This window comes from Arctopsyche grandis, chromosome 6 (genome assembly GCF_051622035.1).
Source record: "Arctopsyche grandis isolate Sample6627 chromosome 6, ASM5162203v2, whole genome shotgun sequence".
In the NCBI taxonomy this organism is placed as follows: Eukaryota; Metazoa; Arthropoda; class Insecta; order Trichoptera; family Hydropsychidae; genus Arctopsyche; species Arctopsyche grandis.
In genome coordinates this window covers 26,842,506-26,866,676 of record NC_135360.1, presented here as the reverse complement: position 1 = coordinate 26,866,676, position 24,171 = coordinate 26,842,506, and the positions used below count along the sequence as shown (strand labels likewise).

The 24,171-nt window shown below is 33.7% G+C and overlaps 1 protein-coding gene across 4 annotated transcripts in view; it reads left to right on the top strand.

The window, feature by feature from the left end:
* The window catches only part of pan (transcription factor pangolin), a 144,405-nt gene that overhangs the window by 116,106 nt on the left and 4,128 nt on the right, over window positions 1-24,171 (top strand). For 3 of the 4 annotated variants that reach the window (XM_077433524.1, XM_077433523.1, XM_077433525.1), the window contains 7 exons: window positions 2,642-2,765; window positions 7,682-7,772; window positions 8,159-8,254; window positions 13,197-13,391; window positions 17,428-17,686; window positions 18,325-18,490; window positions 23,178-23,247. In XM_077433524.1, the coding sequence (XP_077289650.1) occupies window positions 2,642-2,765; window positions 7,682-7,772; window positions 8,159-8,254; window positions 13,197-13,391; window positions 17,428-17,686; window positions 18,325-18,490; window positions 23,178-23,247 (1,001 nt within the window). Of the gene's footprint in view, window positions 1-2,641; window positions 2,766-7,681; window positions 7,773-8,158; window positions 8,255-13,196; window positions 13,392-17,427; window positions 17,687-18,324; window positions 18,491-20,004; window positions 20,159-23,177; window positions 23,248-24,171 lie in introns of all 4 variants that reach the window. The other variant, XM_077433526.1, reaches the window with a different exon arrangement.

Below are 24,171 nucleotides of genomic sequence, written 5' to 3'. Positions count from 1 at the left end.
CTAATTGACTTCCACTTTACCTTTGTGATCTTTTGACTCGCTCGCACCCCGCCCAGAGGGACGCTCCCGTCTTCTCTTTCTATTTGAATGTTACGCAAGTTTTAATATACATATAATATTTTCCCCATTACAATTCGTTTAAGTATATATTTCTAGTCGGCTTTCTGTTTTTGCGTTACGATCTCTTAAATCAAAATTAAACTTAATTATTAATCATATGCTTAAAACGTAAAAGCAAACTAACGAATGAAAAATATGTATGTAATAAGAAAGTCAAAAATTAAAGGGTTAAATTGGCAATGGAAGTTTGGGTGGAGGCTTGTATGTACCGCATAAATAAAAACTGTGGAACGAAGTAGGTGTTATGTAAGATTTTTGCAGGAAAGGAAGAGAATCAACAATGAATTGTAAAATCTGGAAAATATTGTTATAATCTCTCTTTTATTCCTCTCCGAATTAGATCTACATAATTCTCAAGTTATTAATCGAGTATTAAACTTCTCGTGCTTCTTTTACATTTTTTAAATGTTGAATGCCTTGCATATTCATCTACCACACTATTAATTGCTTAATAACAATCACAGTTTTATCGCAGCCATTCTTTAGCTAATGCTTCAAGAAAAATTAACCAGTCTTCTCCACTCTCTTCCGTTCCTCATTTACTTCCTTTGTCTATCTTCCATCCGTTCATCTATTCTTATTTCATCCTTGACATCGACGTGCCGATCTTTTTTAATAACTCATGATAGATTTTCCTTCCTTTTGATGGCTGTTCAATTATTTGCATAATCCGGGAATATTCTTATTGGACTTTTAGAAACCTTATATAGAATTAATAAAATTTACTCGATAATCCTATGTAGATTAGCCAGTCCACAAATCGTCGAAATCAGATTATGCATATAGATTCATATTAGAGTAGGTGTGGTTAAATTGTAGCAAATACCTTTGCGTACTTACGTACATATTTAGAAGCAGACATCTCTACATACTACATTGTTTCAAGTTACAATATAATGGTTGGTTTATGTATGTGCATTCCAATGTCTTCCTAACTTTATGTGTGGGATTTTATTATTCAGTATTGACTTTTATTTCCAAAAAGGTTCCATACTTATTCAAATAATTCCGCAATTCCTAAAGAGGATTCCTCAGATGGTCAGCTCAAACCAGCGGTTGTTAACTTTTTATTTTCGAAGGTCCTGCTTCCCAAATACACCCATCATCAGTGTGGAGCAGGTTTTAAAGGTTTCAACGACGGGAAACGTTCCAGGTCTTAATTGCGACTAATCTTTGCACGAGTGCTAATCATTCACGTTTTCATCGCGTCTCTCACTCACCCACACCCCTTACGCTCCCTGCAACTTAATGATGGCATTTATCCATCTTTCGTCGCCGGAGAAAATGTAAAATGTTTCTTGGAAACTTTCTTCCAGTGGCACTTGTGGCTACGTGACCTTTTATTCCACATAGTTTTCGGTTGAGGTAACTGTGAAGCGAGGTTGATTCTTATTAAAACTTGGTGGAGATCATTAACCAGTGGAGTAGTTTTGGGGTCTTCCAGTCGTGATTATATTCCATTTAATTTAAACACCTTGGCTATCCAATTAAGCTGTTCAAATCATCTGAAATCTACTGGACATATGTACATTGCATATTTAGAATAAGTTAATGCTAGCTAATTTTACTATTCATTGTTGATCAAACGGGAAGATGTACACATATACGAAAATTAATTAGTATTATTTTAAGGATTGTAAATCATATCTAAGATATGTACATATGGGTGTGTATTTTGGTTTTGGCCCGGCCCGAGGGTATATGGCGCCCCTAGGCAGATTGGTTTAGCGCCCCCTCCCCCCCTTAAATTTTAAACAATAAATTTCATGAAAGTTCTTGAAATTTTATGTTGAAGAAAAATATATTAAGACAAAAACAAAATTAAATAATTTTTTTTATTCAAAATAAGCACGTTTTATGTATAAAAAGAATAAAACAATAAAATACGGATAACTATGAATAACTCCGGCAATGGAGACATTGATTTATATTCAATAATGAATTAATAGTAACATTTCTTTTTTCGAATATGTTTGGTTAAGATATTTAATTTCGTGCAGCAAATCCATCCCAGATATATATGTATATATACATATATGTATATGCTACAGCGATATTTTATATTAAATACAACTTCAAATTACCATTTGTACCAACGCCATTTTACTGTTTTACATGTTTTATTCTTGCATCATTGATATTTGACAGTCAACTTCCTGCGTTCCTCGTAAATTAAATTATATTTTACATACAATCAGTATTGTTACTTCGAGTAGAAAAGTTTTATAAGTTTAAAGCCAATTTTTTTTCTATTTAATGATCAAAAAAATAAAAATGGGGGCGCCTCGCAGCGCCCCTTGTATATGGCGCCCTAGGCATTTGCCTAGTCTGCTGCACCTATAAGCCGGCCCTGGTTTTGTCTAAATAGAACTTTTAGAAGTTAAGTAACTAAATATAAGTTAATATGCAATGGATGATAAACAAGCATGATAATAAAATGTACACACATTATACATAATATAAGGTAAATATTGACACTGTAGTTCATTGTTTATTAATATTTAATCCTTTTTTGTTGCAGACATCGAAGATGGGTTTGACGGCTGCCGGTGGTTTGCCATTGTTCTGTCACAATGGCGACTTGGGGCAGCCACCTCCCGCTCACATGGGCATCCCACCTTACCAGTTGGACAAAGCAGCGATAGGTATTTATCACGTGCATATTTATTATATTCAAACGTTAAATGACATAATTCTGTCGGCTATGAATGTCGGCTCAGTTTTGAATATTTCAACGATGGCGCTCACATAGCCACCGTGCATATTATAAATTGTTGGCAGAGTGTTCCGCAATTCCGGTACATTCATCTTGTGCCAGGCGCGCCGGCTCATGTACACGGAAAATACTTATAAATTACTGGGCAATTAGTGGAGACCTCCTACTACATTTACTTACGACTTCTGCTCGTCCATAAAACACCGTCTTCGTTATTGTAATTTCAGCTGTTGTGCTTGTTTGTTCGCACATTGCCTTTTTGATGTGTGTATATTTTTGTTTTATCATTAGCCGAGGCGAAAGCTCGATCGATGGGTGAAGTGAAAATTTCGAGATTTAAATTTAGATAGAAGTTCAAACAATTCCATAGATAAAGTAGCACTTCTAAATACTCGTTTCACCCAATAGTCTTGTCCTTTCAGCAGATTTATTAGAAAAGTGCCCTCTCCAAAATCATTATGAAGTAAAGATGCTCAAAATCGACAGATCTATCCATTGAAATTTAGAAATACAGATTGTCAACCATTTATTTTTTACAAGGCTTTTCTATATTTCACTTCGCTCATTGGTCTGACAATATATCCTACATTCTTCCGATCGGTTTGAAACTCTGCCATTTTTCGCGGTTTGTTACACATTATTAAGCCCAGTCTAAAGATCAGTGAAGTCGACCAATAAAGAAATACAGTAACAATAGTTTTAAAATCTGTCTTCTGACAATATTAGTTGATCTTATCTAACCATAATTGTTTGGGGTGGTTCAATTAAAAATCGACATCAATTTTCTTCTTCGTGCTGTCTGTATTTAAGAAACCGGAGGGAATCGTATCTAGCTGAAGAATTTATTAAATATCCATAGGTTTTTGAGCTCTTTTTCCTACTATGCTGTACATTAACATTAGAATAATATAATACTATTATTACTAAGAAAATTAAATTAAAATTGTAAAATAGAAAATGATCAGTAGATCAGTAGCTATTAAAAAAGATGTATTGTGAACATAATTTAGTAATAATAAAAAGCATTTACAGATCAAATTAAATATGCCACTCTATAAAAAAAAATAAAAATCGACATCAATTTTTTTCTTCTCCCTTTCTCTATTGAAGAAATCGGAGGGAATCGTATATAGCAGACGAATTTATTAAATACGCCACTTTATAAAAGAAAGGCAACAAATTAAATGGTCAGTATTTTAATCAATTTCGGTAAGTGTATATATCAGTTTTCGGCCAGTACGTTAAACTAAATGGTCAGTATCATATTATTAAAATATCAGTATAAATAACAAATGGATGGTATAAAAATCTGACGTACATTCGTCGGAACAAATAGCTATGCCTGTTGGATTGAATTTTTTATCAAGATCGTATCAACTTTGTGGTTATACCAACCAAAAAGTAATACTTGCCATTCGTCAAAATAAAACTTACCATTTAACATTAATATTGATCATTTATGTTTAAATACTGACCATTCAATATAAATACTTACCTTTTATTATGTATACTGAACGACGGATACTGACCATTAAGTATAAATACTGACTTTTTATATTTAAATACTGACTTTTTATATTTAAATACTGACAAAAATTGACACTTACCAGTAAAATACAAGCGTAAAAGAAATGGCATATGCTTTTTAATGGAGTCTAAAATCTCAATTTCTTATATATAAAATCAAAATTATAAAGGAAGTTACACATCTTCCATTTGTAGTGATCTCTTTTTACATAATTACAAAATTTCAACAAATTTTCACTATACATACTTTGGGTAGTTTCGAGTAGAAAATCGATGTCCTATTACCATGGGCTATTCTGAGATTAGAGCTTGATTTTATTTGTTTTTGAACGCTTTTTACTGTTCGTAATACATCTTAGGTATATTCTAGAAGTTACCAATCAAGTGATCGTCATCTATTTTACACATTTTTATTTTATTTGTTGTGGTCATAGCGACTGATTGGGGATCCTGCTATGACTTAATATGATAATAATAATAATAAAAATGTGCCTTATTTTAATGTTAGCGTATATGCACAGCATTATAGGAAAACATCTCGAAAACCTATTTACAATTATTATTAATGTGGGATCTGGTTATTAGGAGACATAGACGGTAGAGTAAAATGAGACTCGTTGAGTGGTTTTATATATTGTTTATTTGGCGGATCGCCACAACGATCTAAACGTCATGTATAATACAAGACGACAACTTAACCATTCTTCAACTCATGCGTGCCAACCTAATCATTCATACATGCATTCTTCTAGGCTACAAAATTTAAACCCACACTAATGTTCAAAATACATACATTCTATATGTACATATATTATTAACTAAAGACTTTGAAATCTAAAGCAAATTGTGTATATATAATCTGCGTTTATATAAGAGCTCCAGATTTTTTTTTGACTATGGAATTAAGAGTGACCTGTACCTGGGGAATTCTTTTGATAGATGAGTCGTAATATTTGAAAGTGGCAATTTTCAGTTCAAAACACACTTTGATTTAATTCACGAATTGTTATCACTTATTTTAATTCGATATGTCCAGAATCTCGGAAAAGCAGAATAAACGTATTACAGGCCACCAGTATTTTTTTTTAATATTAAACGCAAAACATTACATTTAATGTTTTGCGAGATACTTCTCGAAATGAAGAAAAGTGGAATTATGCCACTTTCAATTATAACGGCTCATATGTCAAAAGATGAAGAGACAGCATTCGAAACCATGTATGTATATTTAAAAACATATATAGGCGAAGCCATATGTTTATTGTTCGATTCATGATTGAACATTCAATACATGCATTTGAAGTATGTGTTATAATCCTACAAATCATTTCGGCTGCTCTAGTGTTGATTGCGCTTTGATGTTTCCGATTTCTGGAAGCTTAGCGCAATAAACGACAGTGTCGTCGAGGGTTACCAGGAAACGGTCAGAACATTTGCTGCTATCTTCGTCTCACACCCTGAATTCGCAAACGGGAAACCCATAAAACTGATTTCGCGCATGGACGACCCAGAGTTGCGAATCTTCTCTCCCTCCTCGTCGATACGCACCCGGCGATCAAAACTTGTGTCAAAGGGTATTTTGTTTACTATTCAAGGTTGAATTCAGTTAGATTTTAAGTCAATGTTTTCTCAATGGTGTTTTTGTTAGTAAAATAAATATTCAATCCCGCTCCAAGGACTGAATTCCAGTCGAATTGCTGTATTATTGAGGTCGCGTGTGCGGTTTCTTTTATGATATTTTAAAATCAATTCCGGTCAGTTAGGACATTGTATGTACTCAGTAGGTACTCTATATTATTTAAAAGCTTTATGTTGAGGACTCAGTGAAGTGACAAAGTTTTATCTAGTTAAACGACGTGCAAAGTGAGTTCACATAGGCGATGCGACATGACAAACTTTAAATTTTACCGATATTACCCCAATGGCGGCTTGTCGCTTCCTGTTTTCAGTTAATTCTGTTAAAAATTTGCCACCGCTTGTATATTTCAGTAAAGTAGGCAGATTTGAAATCAATACATACTTTCTCAAGGCCCACTAAGCACAAATATGATACGATATGATCAATTTTTTGTCCAAAAGTTTCGAGCAATACCTATACACGGGTATAACAAAGTACGAGTGCAAAGCTGATAACTTCTTAATTTGTCTTAATTGAGATACTAATGCAGTTTTATATTATAATATTTTAGAGCACGTTGACAACTTCAATATAACGTCCCACTTTTTTGGCTATACAGTTTAAAATATAATATATTATATGATGCTTAGTACTTCTGTAAAAAAAAATTAGTATAGGTGTCGCCTTGGGGCAACCTATTATAGAAATTAATGTATAATAAATAGTACTAAATATAAATTTTACTTTAATTTCAAATATTGTATCAAGTTCCTTGAAATGTCAACGAGCAAAATACTTGTAAATGCTTTTATTCAAGCCGCTTTATTTACCAACTAATAGCTTTGATCAACCACACACAAATCTTAATAAAAAGTGAATTTTTGAAATCCACGAAGTGAAAAGATCACTCACTCGAGCTAATTTCGTCTCTGAAAATATTTTTTTTACATACATATGTATGTATATATACCAGGAAGGCCTAACAGGTGCCTTCCTGGCCAATTACAAACATCGATATACAATGTTAGAATAATTTTAACAGAGCATCATATATGGAGACATATATAGATAAATATTAATATACTTTACATTTGTGCAGCATTTGTTAAAAATATAACTCGCCAAATTTCGAAATGCTGAAAAACTTGAAATTGTGCGAAACATTTATGGACTAATTTGCAGCATTTTATACGAATCAGCGAAATTCGAAATTCGAAATGGGTAAATGAAAAAATGGGTTGCCAATTAATTAATTGAATTAAAATGAGAAATGGCTTGCCAATTTGTTGGAAGCGTTTTAATGAAAATCAGATAAATCGACAAACTCTGATAGAAAACGATTGACCTGGAAGTCACAAACCAAAGTCTGGCCAGCAGTAACTAGTGGGACTCGAACCCGTGACCACTATGTTCGAAAGCATTATATGGTAACCACCAGTCCATGCTGCTGGTTTGAGACGTAAACTCGAACTCGAAAAACGAACTATCCAATATATAGCATTGAAGAGAATTACAAAAACTAAATATAATTAAATAATACGTCAGCGCATGCGCATTGTTGGTGAACGTTTGTTCGGACCAACAATCGTTAAATAAATTTTGCTCTATAATGACGCAATATATTATTTTTTTATGTATTTGTATGTATGTTTTTATCATAATTTTGCAGCACATTTTGATTCGACTTAATTTAATTTCAGGTTTAACTAGGCCGGCAATGTATCCATTTGCTGGCGGAGCTTACCCTTACCCCATGCTGGGGCCAGAGATGTCGCAAGTAGCAGCATCATGGTAAACACCCAAATTCATTCTACATATACCCAAAAAAAGACCATTCAGGTTGACACTTCACAGCAGTATGCCTCTGGAATGGAGCTGCGATGATAATTCGAGCGAGTCGTTTGAATATCTTCGAAGGCCCATTCCAATCGCTCTAGAAGAGGGTTGGTGCGATGCGAGCGTGTTTCGCTGCCACTAATTAGAATGGGCTCACATTCGCATCGCACGTCCGAGAACCTAGTCTCAGGTCGTGTGCGATGCGAATGTGAAACTCTGCCCATCAATTAGTGGCAGCAATTAGAAAAATTGAAGGAATGTCACCGCAGTGTAATTGGTCCCCAACGTACAGTCGGCGCAAAAGAATGCTATGCAAAGTAATGTGTTTTATCCCGTTTCAGGCACACGCCCAGTATGTATCCGATCTCATCAGCGGCGAGTGGGTTTAGAAGTCCCTATCCCACTTCGTTGCCCATCACCAGTTCTAGTCTCACCAGGTATGTACCCATTTTATTTAATTTTAAATATAGTGTCATAACGGATTGCCTCAAATCACAAATATCCAAATCTGACCAGCAGCACCGCAGATACACTTCAAATCATACAACGTATGATTATTTTCAGTCGAGGTCTAATCAGGGGACCTCTATGTCGCTAGTGGCACGTGCTCACCACTAAGCTATACTGCTGACTTTTGTATAAAGTACCTAAATGACAACGAGCGGGTCATTTAACTAGAAAATTAGACACAAAAGTGCTCGGATGGTAATGGAAGATGTGTGGATGAAATATAAAAAAACAATGTGGGGTGAGTTACTCACAGCAGAGACGAATTGAAGCGTGTTGTAGGCATTCGTATTACAGTGGGTGGTAAATAGCTGTTAATGATATGTATATTCTACTTCATTTAGAATTTTGTTTGAAGGCTCATAAGCATTTTGAAGTGTTAATTTTTATAGGGACGGTACATTCATACAAGTTGTACGCCACACTGTAATACCTATACAATATGGAACGCTTTGCGGTTGTTTTGACAAGTTTGACAACTTCTGCTTAGCACATCAGAATATGCAAGTGTTTCGAGGAGTACATAATCGACTTGTCGAATAAGCTGGGCTCAGATTACCCAAAGGAGATCCACTCCCTAAGTAATTAACTCCCTTACTGTGGAGATCCACTCCCTTACTGTGCTAAAAAAAAATCCGCTTACCACTGTGCTGGACGCCTAGTGTCCAGTTAAAAATGTGTGTTTTAAGTTAACATAATGCAAAATCGGCGAGGTTAAATATTTTAATTAGCAATAAAAATCATTTTATCATATATTAAACATTGAATAATATATGCACTTATCTGCAAGAAATGAAAAAAAAACGACTGAAGCAGAGCCATCATTCCAAGGCGGATGTCATTCTCACACTGACCGTTGAGCGCAGCGTACTGAATTCCCCCTCTCTCGTATCTGTGAGGCACGTGTACAAGGGGCTTCCCGCGAAAATAATTATTTCTGTTGATATTGATCAATGCTTTTATTTAATAATGACATAATTCGAATCATAGAGGTTTTGATGAGAAACACATTAAATATGAAGATCGTGCATTCAGTATATTGGGAGATAAAATTCCTGGTCACTGGCTATTCATCACAGTGCGGCAAGTATCAATAGAAGGAATATTGGCATTTGCATTAAGTGATGAAAAGTTTGTACCAATACATTTGCTGGAATGATTCAAATCTTGTTAATGACTGGTTATATACATAGATCCAACAATAAACAAAAATCAAAGGAAAAAGTTCGAAGTACATACATCTTGCTTTATTAAAGTGGACGCCATATTTGGTGACCTACATATGTATGTATGTAGTCCCTACAATTCTCAAGCAATATTTAACAAGCATCAGAAAAAATTGGCATCTTCTTTCCTACAATTTTAATCTTTCAAAAAGAACTACGACATAAATTTATTTTAGTAGCTGTCTTTTATTTAGTGTTTGTTTTTTTAGATGAGAATATTTATTTATTTTCAATATGTCAAATTAGAAGCATAAAACATGGGATGGGCCAATTATCTACTGGGTTGGCCATTGTTTAAGTCATTCTTCGCTGTTATATATGTAACGAATAAAATGTTTTATTGGCATTTGTAATACAAAGATGACGAGCCAGATTGTTTTGTCACGTACGTATTATGTATGTATGCTGATTGAGCACACACGTTGACACATTCCCATGCTCAGAACACACGCTAAAGTCTATAGTAGCACCATCAAACATTACTTAGCACTCTTGTACATATATTATATTATTTATTACATGGGTATGTTTATAGTTTACGATGTTGCCCTCCGAGAACAGTTTGAATTTATTAATTAACGGATTCATCATACTAATCGTAAACTTTTTACGGCGTTCACTTTTCATCTCGGGTCGTTAACGCTTATCGACTTTATTTGGTTATCGAATGCCGACTAAGTTAACGCATAAACACTCGATTCGAATCGTGTTTGCGTTTGAAGTTATTATGAAGATGTGTTTATTTAAGATTGGGACAATGTTGCTGTTGGGATTTTATCGTTTATCTTACTTTTTAGCGCTGTCGGATCATTATCGCCGCTCGTGTAGTCAAAGCACTCGGGCTATTTTTAATCCTCCTCTGAAGGATGTATTTTTATAATTATTGTTTTCGTAGACTTTTCGTCGTCGTCGTTTTCATTCTTCTCCCGATTTTCTCATGCTTTTTGAGCACATCAATGCGCAGCTAATTCAAAAGGGTAAGAACGCTCGTCAGGGAAGGCCTTTTGTCCTCGCGTTCACTTTACCACCGTGGTCTCTCTCTCGCTCCTCATCCTCCTCGTCTTCCTCATCTCGCCCCTCGCCATGTGGTTATTGTGGATTGCCCTTATATAGTTCATTAAGGCTTCTCTCGCTTCTTTGTTTTGGGTTCGGTCTCATTACCAGTGTTTTTTTTTTCTCTCCCTTGCCATGCTAAGTGGACCCTCCATATTGAAAGAAAATATTGAAAAGGATATTTCTTTATTTTCGCAGACAGGTTCCTCAGAGTAAGCTTTATTTATTTTATTATTTTTTGCCGTGTCGCATAATGTAGGAGGCTCAGAGCTTATCAGACGAATTCATAATTCATCATGTTTTAATTAATTATACGTGTTTTTTGTGGGGTCGTGACAACCCTATTCAATAATGGTCCCAAATCTAAAACAATGTTTCCCGTCCTTAAATTTTTTAAGCCTTTATAATATTTCCTTTTATGTACATACAATATCTTAGTTTGAACATTCTTTATATGTACATATGTATATGTTCACATTTTGTGACTTACATATAAGTAATGACGTATGGATGTGAAACTTGGACATTGAACGCCAAGATGCTACACAAAGTCCAATGCACTCAAAGAAGTGTGGAACGCTCTACGCTCGGGATAATGAGAAAAAACAGGAAGCGGAACACGTGGGTGAAAAGTATGACAAGGGTAATGGAAGTAGTGGATAGAGTAGAGAGATTGAAATGGCAATGGGCGGGTCACGTGGCTAAAAGAATGGACGAAATATGGACAAAATAAGTGCTAGAATGGTACCCGAGAGAATGTAAAAGGGTAAAAGAAAATTAGGAAATGTGTGGAGTGAGATGGATGAGAGTTGCGCAAAACAGAGACGACTGGAAGCGTGTTGGAGAGGCCTTCATCCATGGTTGTGGATGGCTGTAGATGATGATGATGATATAGAGTAAACTTTGCAGAGTTACTCATCGCAGTTCAATAGCTGTTTAATATCAAATGAAATTAGATATGCATCGTTGAAATTAGATATGCATCGAATGAAATTAGATATGAATTTATGTTTGATGTTTACATGTTTGAATAGAGATACATATGTACAGACACATACAGTATTACAATATTTTTTCAAAAAATTGACACCAAGAAAGTTTCTACATACTTTTTTATACATTATATATTAACTCAGACCACAGGTATTCAGACTACAGGTTGCCCAAGGTGAGATCTATGATCAAAATTTTGTACATAAGTACCGAATACCATCATTATACATAATGATTATATACTAAATATGAGTTGAATACGCTGTGCGACAACCCCTGCCACTCAACTCTTCCACTGCGGAAGCCGCTATAGCAGCTCCGTCATATGTACTCTTCCTAATTCATTGAGCAAAACTAAAGAGTTGATTGCAGTGCACCTCAATATTGCTGCTGCTTCACTCAATTCAACCAGCGAAGTTGACTGTTTCGACATGTCATCGTCATCGCCCAGTCTTGCAAATATTCCATCGATGACATGGGCCAAACTGCAATATACAGCCTTTCTTGCAAAAGTATTGAGATTATTGATGCAAATTAACAATTGCCAACACACATAAGATTTAATTCAATCTACTGAATAAACTTTTCACTACCACTTATTTTTAATACGATAATATAAAATTATTTAAAAATGAAAATCTGATTGCTTCAAGCCATTGGAAGAATGTGATGCTGAGATGTCAGTGTGAGGATCGTTTGGTAAATAGGACTCATTCAAAGTCATCTTGATATATCGATATAGTTATAACTTTTGAAACATGTGTCGAATTGAACTTAACTATCAGTTATTGAATTAGGAATTGTAAGTGGGATTATGCTCTAGTTGTCATCAAATTTTGAAATCATATTCAAATAGCGGTGACCTAGTAAATAGGATGGTTTTGCCAATTTGATTAATAACCGTTTCAACGATGAAATATACTGCTGGCTTATTATCATCGATTAACTTAGCAGCAGGCAAATATACATACACAATTCGTATTGGTCGACGAGCTTTATTATGAACTTTTAACATATGCGAACTTACATACATACATATGTAGTACCTATTGGTCTTAACATCTTAGCTGCTTAATAGGAATTGCGTACTTTTCGTCCTATTACAATTTTTTGTAAATGCATGTGGCATGTTATATTTGATAGTTGTACCTCCTGCCCGCACAGTGCTTTATCGAATGGCTCCTATTCCAAGAGCTATCCGACGTATCAATGAAATCGTTGCTGCTGAGCCTGAATATGATATTTTCCACCTCAGTGAGCTTGAGATTATTTATTTAGTATCGGAGATTATTTAAACTTATTTGTCCGGTAGCCTGCGCTCATCATTATTTTCATAATTGAATGTGATGTATGAGTGGAATTTAGATCTTCTCTCTTCCATTTGGACCTCGCAGGGATGTTTCGTATTTGCGGCTGGTTCTTATATATAGACATTCCCTACTTTGTAGTTTATTATTTGATTTTTTTATGATTATGTTTGAATGTATTTTTGTCTGTATCTCTTTGTATTTTTTCGACCATTGCGGCGCCTTACGGACTCCTGTAATGCCACAATGGTCTAAACTTACACTTAAATAAATAGATTTATTTTTGATTTCAGCGAATTGTACCGGTTTTCTCCGGGTCTAATAGCCGCTGGTGCCCACCCGTTGTCGCCGCACCCTCTCCACCCCCTGGCAGCCCACCCCCACCCCCATTCTCACCATGGTCCGCCACACCCTCTGGCGCATCCTCACGGCTCATCCAAAGGCTCGGATCTTCCTTCTTCGGACCTGCTCAACCATAGGTACTCGAGGTATGTAAAACGAATTTTTTAAAAATCTTGAAATAGCATGTAAATTTTAGAGTGCACCCACCTGTATTCCACACGTGTACATGTGTGCATAGGGGGTGGGTGGGGTGGTCGGGTTGGATGTTAACCGTGAAACAGTCGCCTTTGTGAATGGGACGCGAAACTTGTTAACGGTCGTTACCCCATTTGGTTGGTCGTCGCGGCTCCTCCTACTCTCCCGGTCGCCCCCATCTCGGTTCGGGAGGCTGCGCCCCCGCGGGGCCCCACACGTGCGAACATCAAAGGCGACCCACCGACGGCAATCATTTGAGCAAATTTCCTCTGAAATTCGCTTTGCGACTACTCGTACGCCCCCGCTGTGCACACCACGTTCATAAACGGCCACCGTTTATTTTTTAATCATTATCGCGTAACCCGCTTCTCGCCTCTCTTTTACCGGCCATTCAATATTTACTCAATTTACCCACCTACCCGTAGCTGCCGCGATTTAAAATTTATTTCCAATCTAAAAACACAAATTGATACCAAAAACGGCACGGAATTGGACTATTTTAGAGGAAATTTTCACATAATCATAACTTTATACACATGTCATTTATGGAATTAGCTGAAATGAGCTATTTTTTACTAGCCTCTTCTTAGCTCGCTTTCGATTTTTTCGTCTGACGAAATTTGGGTTCTTTTCCACACTCTTCCGATCGTTTTCAAACTTTGCCATTTTGCTCGTTTTCAAACTGAGCCATTTTGCTCGGTTTGATCATCAGTATGTAGAAATCAAATCCTCCATTACGATGGTGAAAAATAATCGTAATAGACACGTTTGAAATTACTCCATTATTTAAAAAATAAATATGTATGTTGTATGTTATACAATACACAATTCAACTTCAAGCAATCATATACAAAAACTTTTGATGTCAAACTTTTTTTGCTCTCTTGCTTTGTAGGACAATAGTGAACCATTTTTTTGCGGTGAAAGCAACTTGGCCGCCGATCTCTGGTGATTTTACATTTTAAATTTTACTAGCCACATATTATATCTACAACTTATAGAGAAGTCTTTACACCACACTTTATCTATTGTTTCTTTTAACGATTTAAGAGAGGATACATTCCTTTTATTTATTCTATACTAGTGTTTTTACCCGGCTTCGCTCGGTTTTTTTTTGTATTTGTAATATATACCGCTTAAACATGGCCAATCTAATAGTAAACATTTTATTAAATTTATTTGAATAGTTTTATTTTATTTAAATTTATTTGTTCGATTACATCATGGATTTACGAACCAACGATAGTTACATAAATACATATATAGTTACTTAAAAAGTCTCTTTCGAAATTATATATTAGATTTTATGCACATCCACGAGTTTTAATTGGGCTTAAATTGGAACTATTCCCGGGGGTAGTGTCTTGACACCCATTTCTTGGTGTAAAAAAGGGTTTATTTTACATGCGCAAAACTATCTAAAAAAAAAACAAGTGCCGCGTGCCTTTTAGTGTGTCTACGCCCTTATATATTTTGTATACAAAAGTGCAGATACTGAATCGTACGGCATGTCATGTATAGGTAGACTCTAGTTGTGAATAGGCGTGTCTTCATGTCTTTATTAATTCGCACGATCTTATTATTTCGACAAGTCTCACTCACCTACATTTATTAAAATATGGGAATCACCGTCAAACATATATCAATACAAGGATAAAACCACCGAAAACACTCCGGTGGGAGGGGGGGGGGGGGGTTTGGTCTTTTTCGTAACCAATAGTTTGATTGATTACATTATAGTAAGATCAGGTCTTACTCCGATGAAGGTTCCGACCTACGTTAATGTTGTTTCAAACATTAAAATTTCTAACAGGTCTTCTTAGTAAAATTCTTCTCATATCGAAACGTTTTATTTGTGATTTACGATTAAATTTTGACGTTAATCTTATACCCCATACACACATATATTATCATCTTTTAAGTGTATAATACAACATTAAGTGTCAAAGCTCTCATACGAATAGACCAATCAAACTCACGAAATATTTACATTGGACATGTAAATTACCACCAACGTTTCATTCTCAATAGCCAGACTATTAAAAATATAAACGTGCTAAGAACTTTTCATCGTATAATTGACGGCTTTATGACTTAGCCACACTTGTCTCGACACAACCCATACAACCATCAACGCCATTACAAACCGGTGAAGTTCCCAACCGCCGACGACGATAGATCTCCAAGACGTTTACAGCGCCATTTTGACCATTTTATTTTTTCGTAAATACATAAACCGAATTCGCCACCGAAAAATTGCTATGTACCGTATTAAATTTGAACCGTTTGTGTTTCGGCACTGTTTTAAAATATTTTGATGGTGTGTAGGGGGGGGCACGCGGACCGGCACGTGGCACACATCGTGTTTCATGGCGTATATATTTCTTTACAAACAAATGTGCTGACAAGAACAAATATTTTTCATCTGGCTTTTAAAACGTGTATATAACCCCCGTCGCGTAGATCGGGCTTCATTGAAAAGTTTTCAAGATAGAAAATACGATTTCGGTCCTAAAAGTTGGGGTACTCTCATTCCGTTATATATACATATCAGAAGTATTTATGTTCAATTTACAGAATGGGTGGTGGCTTGATGTGGGGAGGAAATTCGATAATTTCTCGAATGCATTGTTTGGACAGTGGAGGAAGCTGGCTATTTGTATAAAAAGCTTCCCAGCAAAGCTCCAAATGGTATTCTGAGAAGCTCAGCAGTCGTGTTGCGGGACTTTATATTTAGATTTCAGTAAGTCGTAAATAAAAATGTTGTGACCGACGTTTTGAAGACAACGAAGTCTGGCGCCTGCGCCTCCTCATACGCGACTGAATTTACAACTCTACACGTCGTAATGTTCCGAAAGTTGGGGTCCAATTGTCAAATTTTAACAGGTTTGCTCGTTTTGGGTGGATTTACTGGGAGAAAATTAGCCGGGACCAATTTAATACACCAAAAACGTGCATTTTTTACATTCTCGAACGCAATTTGCCTCATTTTAGCATTCTGTATATATATATTTATCACACATTTATGACTTTTTGCAATATTCTGCTTTAGTATTGCATATTTTGTTTTACAGCATTTTATAAAATTTCTAAATAATTCATATGTATTTGTGGGGTAAGAATTCTGAAGATAAGAATGTCTGTAAAGATTGATTAAAACTTCTCGTTGTTTTTTCTTTTAGTGGGTACCTTAATATGTATGCATATCATGGTACCCAGCCAGCAGTATGGTTTAGCACCGAGAGGTTACCGGGTTCGATCCCGTGCTACTCTTTTTAATACTGCTGGACAGACTTGAATATTTGTGACTCCAAGTTGATCGTTTCTTATCAGAGTTTGCCAATTTATCTGATTTCATTGTTGAAACGGTTCCTCCATCAAATTGGCAAAAATCATCCTACCCGCTGTCACAAATATCTGATTTTGATTTATGTACAATATGTAAAAATTTATGTACAAGTCTAAATCCATAGATGTTTCTATGGATTAATTAATTGTTAATTTCGTGCACTTCAGCCTCTCGAAATACAGCGATTTATGTAATAAAAATGCTGCAATGTTTGTAATTCATTGTCTAGGAAGGCGCATTGGGGTCTACCTGTTATATATCTATGTAAAATAAAATATTACTTGCAGTTTCAACAACTTTGTTATTGGAATTCTATCTACAAAGTTTGTTGAAATTAAGGAAGTTGTGCATTTTATTACTACACGGTAATTGTCTGGGAATTTTATAGAATGTCTGTATTACTGGTATAAAATTGTGTGTTGTGTCAACGATGTCTATAATTGATACCCTTCGTTGGAACACATGCTTCCTTTACATGCCTCATCTCTTAATCATGTGTGTTCCTAAATATTTCCTATTCTATTTTGGACTAGTCTACATTTCTAAACAATACCGCTAATGCCATTAGTTTCGACTGTAAATAAACTTTTCCGTTGTATGAAAATCGAAATATTGATGTTTCATTTATTTGTTTTCAGGGGTTTAGATAAGTCTTCGTCAGGTTCGCACGACAAGAGTGGAGACGGCAGTACAGGGGGTCCCGGCAGTGCTCCGGGTACACCCGGAACTCCGGCGCCCGGTTCAGGTGGACCTCATTCTAATGATAAAACCAAGAAACCACATATCAAGAAGCCGCTGAACGCCTTCATGTTATACATGAAGGAAATGCGTGCGAAAGTAGTAGCCGAGTGCACGCTGAAGGAGAGCGCAGCAATCAATCAAATTTTAGGCAGACGGGTGAGTTTTACACGCATTTTATCAATGTTCTTAAATATGGCTCTTTATTTTCATTTTAATCGAAGATATGAATTTAGATATCACGCTAGCGATATAAATTCAGTGTGGCAATAAATGGTCCTATTCTTCAATTTTTTTTCTTCAAGTTTAGGTATTCAGACTATTTCCAGATTTTTCCTTTGTTTTAATTTTTTTATTATGATTTTAGTATAATATAAAGTGTTCTTTTTTTATTTTAAATGTTTTCCATTATAAAAGGTACTAGTACGGAATTAACTAGATTTAAGTTAATTATCAGATAAAAGATTCTCACGTCCAAAATTGATTAATGCTATAAATGTATCCTTGTCGATTCATCATTCAAAGACTAAATTATCTTTTTTTATAATCATCTGTAAAAAAAAAAAAATTATAAGCATGATACAATCCCAATTTTTCGATGCATTTTATGTACTTGAGTGATTTGAAGTTTGGTATGTTCAAAATTTCAATGTGACTATTGCGATTTTGTGAAAAGGGAATTTTTTATCAATGTTTTGAACCAGAATAAAAATCATGCGTTTTGAGGCAATTATTTTAAGGTGTGTGAAAAATTTTATTGATCAAAATCAAAATTATTTACCACTCGCTCTACACAGTGGCACTCTCTAAGTCGGGATGAACAGGCTAAATACTACGAGAAGGCTCGCCAAGAGAGGCAGATTCACATGCAATTGTATCCAGGGTGGAGCGCCAGAGACAACTATGGTTATGGTTCCAAAAAGAAAAAACGGAAAAAGGAACGCAGTCCGGCCGACCTAGGAGGTATAGGCTAGCTGCACGTCACAGAACAAACGAACAAATAACAAATCCGATTAACTAACCCATTGTTTCCTACTCCTCAACGTTTTTAACCCGTTCATGTAATTTATTTTGGGATTCATCACCTATAATCGTGCGATGGATAAATGAAGGCCTGAAAGCCTTGCAAAATTAAAAAAAAAGTACCTTTGAGGAATATCACAATTCTAAAATACTATACAAATATGTTCCATCGTACGATAATCAAACTGGGTATATCTATTCTACACTTATATAACAAATTCCTAATCCTTTTTGGATCCCAAATCATTCAATCATATTTAATTTAAGTATTTCCACCAAAAAAAGTGTGTATTGTCTCTATCTCTGTTGTTTTGTGCTAGTTTGTATCTCAAAAATGGGAATCTCACTTGATCCACCGCTGAGATGGTTGCGGCTTATATCTTTTGTAACTTGTGTATATTTTTGGGACTCGTTCTACAAATGGAATCAAAATTGGACTGGAGTGACTTAATATCACTGCACCGACACATTGTGCTAGAAAAGCAGCTGTTAAACTTAAGATATTCACAGAACAGTTTTGGGGCTGTTTGTTTTTTAACACTCGTTATTTTATCTCAAATTGCATTTGAACCATCTATTTACTGCAAAATCTTTTCACTTTTAAAAGTCTTTTATATAATAGAGTGGTGGTTATTTGCATCTTTGCCTGTAAGAATACAAACGAAAGTTGCTTCACTTTTACGCTTGTTTTTTTTTTAAATTTGTCGAAAGTTTCTTGTAGAAAAAATAACTCGTTACAAGCTTTTCAAACCGAGAGAGATAGCATTTTTGAGTGTTTGTATTTTTGCAGACAATGTGCCGCGTAACTGTTATACTTTTTGTTATTGTGTGACGTGTCAGTGGATCGTGATGGTTTCCCTTTAGTTCCTCACATTTCCTACCTGTAAGATAAGATTATACAATCGGTTTTCAAGATGCGTACTGAAATTCTTTAGATTGTACAACCATTGCGTCGTGATCCGCAGAATAGGTTCAAAATTTTTACAAAAAAAAAAATACCCTGTTATCATTAGGATATTGATAAATAACAATTGGCCAATCTATATCGTGACAAGTTTAAGTTTCCCATGTATAGACACGTTTGTACAAAATAAGGCTGTTTTTCTAGCACCACATATATTTATATATTCCGGTACGTTCTTCGAATGGATATAATTGGGTCGTCTCGTCTGCCTTCGAGTTTTGTGAATACCTGTCGTGTATATATATTGTATTTGACAATTGCCACTACTTAATGTACACGAGTAAATCGAATCAACTGGAAAAGAAAATTATGCCTTGTATCCGAAATGAGATAAAAATTGATGATGTAATTTTAGTAATGTCACTGATGACTATTGATACATTTATGATTTATCAGTTTTGTCTGATAATGCGAATATAATTTGAGTAGATTTAGTTTTCAACGACAGGTATTCTTATCTGTTTGTTTTCATATAATACGCCGCTTACAGTGGCATGCGCTGGGTCGTGAGGAACAAGCCAAGTATTACGAGCTAGCGCGCAGGGAAAGGCAGCTGCACATGCAACTTTACCCAGATTGGTCTTCTAGGGCTAACACTCAAAGGGGCAAGAAGAGGAAGCGAAAACAGGAGACAACCGATGGAGGTACTGCCCCACCAATTTCCCGCAGCTCTTTATGCCGTACCTTTTCACCACTTTTACATCCCGTCCCGTCCACCTCCTCGGTCCAACTCCCACAATCCATTGAGCGCCTCTCATCAAAAATGTAGTTTTTCTTAGCATTTCGCTTCTGCATCTGAAGTAGACTATTCTTATCTTTGACGATGTATATCACACTAAGGATTTATATTGTATAGCACATCTTGAAAGAAAGCATATCGAAAAGTCTGATGATGGCCCCCTTAACATATGAAGCATTCTTATTTTTTTCCGAACACGCATGATTTTATCAGGATAATTATGTATTATGATGATGAATTTCATTTGCGTTGCTCATGGTTACGTTTGCATACATAATTGGTTGACCGAATTTAGATTGATACTTTGGGGGTGTTGTTTATTTATTTATTTTTTATTTTTCAATATATTATTATTTCAATATTTGTGTATACTTTTCTTTTGTTTTTGAAGATGACAAAACTAATCATATCCATTGACGATTTTTTCAGTCAGCGAAAGTCACGAAAAATTAATATTTTAATATTCATATTTTGCAAATGTTATTGAGAAGCTCTATCTATGTTCCTGAATATCCACACAAATAAAATTATGTACATCTTCCTCATTCCATCTGCCATTACTCCCTTCGGAATCGATAATTTAAACAGTTTTGTACGATTCTGATTTCCACCACATACATTCCTTTGATCGTTTTATGAAAATATTAGTTTCGTTGAAAATCCAGTGTGGAAATTAGTAGCTGAAGTAAATTATTTGCATCTTTATTACAATATATGAAAGTCTTGTCTGAACAGTATATTTACAACGGAGTTAAAGATATATAGTGGGTTACATGGATTTTGTAGTTCTTATTTCTATTTCTTTTTTGCTTTTTTTTATAATTATTTAATTTTATATTGTGTTCCTTGGTTGTGATTGAATAACATTGGTTCCCCATCGAAAGGTTGTCCCGGTTTTTCATTTCCTTTTGCGAGTCCGTCTACTATTATTTGCTTTTTATGGAATTTTGCCCTTTTTCCTACAAACATACATATTTTGTAATTGATTTGTATTGAAATTCAGTTGAATACGATGGTCTTAAATAAACATAATCAAAACAAAAACAAAAAAAAAATAACATAAAATAAAACACCCAAAGCTGTTGACATTACAATGACATAACTTTTTACTAAGACGATAAAAACAGAAGATTCTGTAGAGAACTGGGCATCAAATATCAATCAAATACAAAATTTTGATTCGAGTGAGTTCAAAAGAATGGTTTGATATTGTGTAACCAGAGATTTATAAAATATTTTGATATAAAAGCAATACGAAAGTGTATCAAAAACATAATTTAATTATTTTTATGCATGTTATGCATATTAATATGATTTTTGATCCCTGTGAATATATATCGTAATTTGAACAAATGCACAGGTCCCGAGTTTGTGTCTATTTTAACGTATAGTTGAAATTAGAACTATGATATAATATAATATAATATAAGGTATTGAATGAGTATTGTTTCATTTGTTTTCGTTCTGATGTAAAAAAAAAAAATACATACACGGCATTTGTATTTTATTTTCATGTATATTTTTATACACCGTTACACATAATATTATATCATTTGATTTTGTACACATGCGTATAGAAGAACTGTGCATGAGACGGCTTTATACCTAACAGGTCGTACATCAGTAGTTCTACAGGATAGTATTGAAAGTGCTTTGGATTGTAAATGATGAAAGAGTTTCATGTAAAAAGAAATGTACAAACATAGAAATATACCTGCGGTAGCGATATATTACATATATAATTCAAGAAGACGGATTTTAGAGTAATTTTTTAATAATATAAATATATATTTATATATATAATATATATAATATGATTTTTGCTTCTCTTATTTTGACAATTATTTTGAGCTGGCCACTATCAGATTGTTAAAATAAATCCTAACGAACCTATTCTGCTATGTGCTTAAAATATGAAATTTTATATTGATTCTATTCAGATTTATTTTAATTTCAATGAGATGAATATTTTTTACGTTTAAATTATAAAGGAGTTGTTAACATTTTTGCAACATGCAATTTATATTTATTTTTGTAGTTGTAGTTCTTGAAAATCGATTGTCTTTATCTCTGCCTTTATTCGTTCATTTTTTTTTAAATCAGAATGCTTTAAAAATAATATTAATTCTAGTCATATTTCTATTCGTTAGCAAAAAGGTCTGTTATATATTCAAAATATATATTTTTAAGACATTCTGATTTAAATATGCATATATTTGCCATTTAAATTTTAGTTTTATGTGTATATGTTGCTTGAAAACACAAGGAATTTTTATTGATTCAATTAAATATAATATAAAATATATAAATATTGTTTTTATATGATAATATCCAAACAGTTTGAAATAATTATAGACTTGTGTAATTTTCAAGCACTTGTATAGTTACATATTTTGTATTTTGCATGCTTAGTATGGGCTCAGTGTCTTTGCATGTATTTATAATTGTTTTATATTAATAACATATTATATTATATCTATAATTATGAATTTTCTTGCATACGATGAATGATTTTACAAACTAGATAATATTATGGGTGGATTGTTAGTGTAGATCCCTTTTTTTCTATATACTCTTTATATGAATGTATTTCGTAGATTTAAAATATCATTTTTCCAAACATTCAGATTGCAATTAGTTAGAATTTTCAATTAAAAAATACTATTTTTACTCCCAAACTAAATTCTATATACATATATATATATATATTTGTATATATATTTTTCATTCACAAGTCAAAATATTTTATCAGAATTAACTCATGCAGAAAAGTTTTATTTATGTAAAATTATTTACTTATCAATTCAATTTTAATGAAAAAAGTATTAGAAAATTTTCTGCATATTGAATTAATTATATTAAAATATGAAAAAATTTTTGTATCTTTTCTTACCCTCCCTATTTTGGGGATGTTGTGTTTTCAGGAAATAATCTAAAGAAATGCCGTGCCAGGTACGGTCTAGAACAGCAAAGCCAATGGTGTAAACCTTGCAGGTAAATAATCGCTATCTTATTTATTTTCATTATTTTGTGTTGTAGATTTTATTTATATTTAAAAATCACATTCATTTAACGTGTTTGAAGGAAATTATTTAAATAATCCAATTTTTTAATAATAAATTTGATGGCCAAATTATACGTCTAATATAATTTTCTATACATCTAATGAATGTGATTGTGGTTATTTTATTATTTTATCTCAACGATATAATTGCTTTCAATATTTTTAAATTGACAATTATTGTTTAAACAAGTTCACCGAGCTCGGTTAAAAAAAAATTATAACATTTGTTCAAATTATGTCATTGAGATAATATTTTTGTTTAGTGATATAATTTTTTGATGTCTATGTATTGTTTATATGTGGAAAGACTAAATTATTTTTTTTATATTTATATGTAATTGACATTTACATATTTTTAATTATTTGTTATTTTCTTTTGAACACCAAACTTCGGCAATTTTAATTTTTTGTTGTTGATTATGTTTGTTTTTTCTGTTTCTTTGGTTTTATATATTTCTATTTTTTCTTATTTTTTTTTTTTTGTTAAAACTATTATCATATTCACCGATTTTAAGCAGCATTTTAATACATACTTGCATTTTAAATCACATTGGTTTAAAAAATTACCACTCTTTCATTACAAAAATTTTATTTTTATTAATTTTCACATGTTTATTCTCATTCATGGTAACATTTTGAATCATCTTTGACATTCATATTTTTTGTATTATTATTAGATTTTATGTTACTATGTACAAGCCCATTTCTTATACATTGTCCTTTGTTTAAAATTTTATCTCAAACGGTTTTAGTTATTTTATTTCAATCTGATTTATTTTAAAGTATTCATTATTTAATTGCATTAATATGACAACTAATACGTACATAGATTGGACCAATCTAATTGATTAATC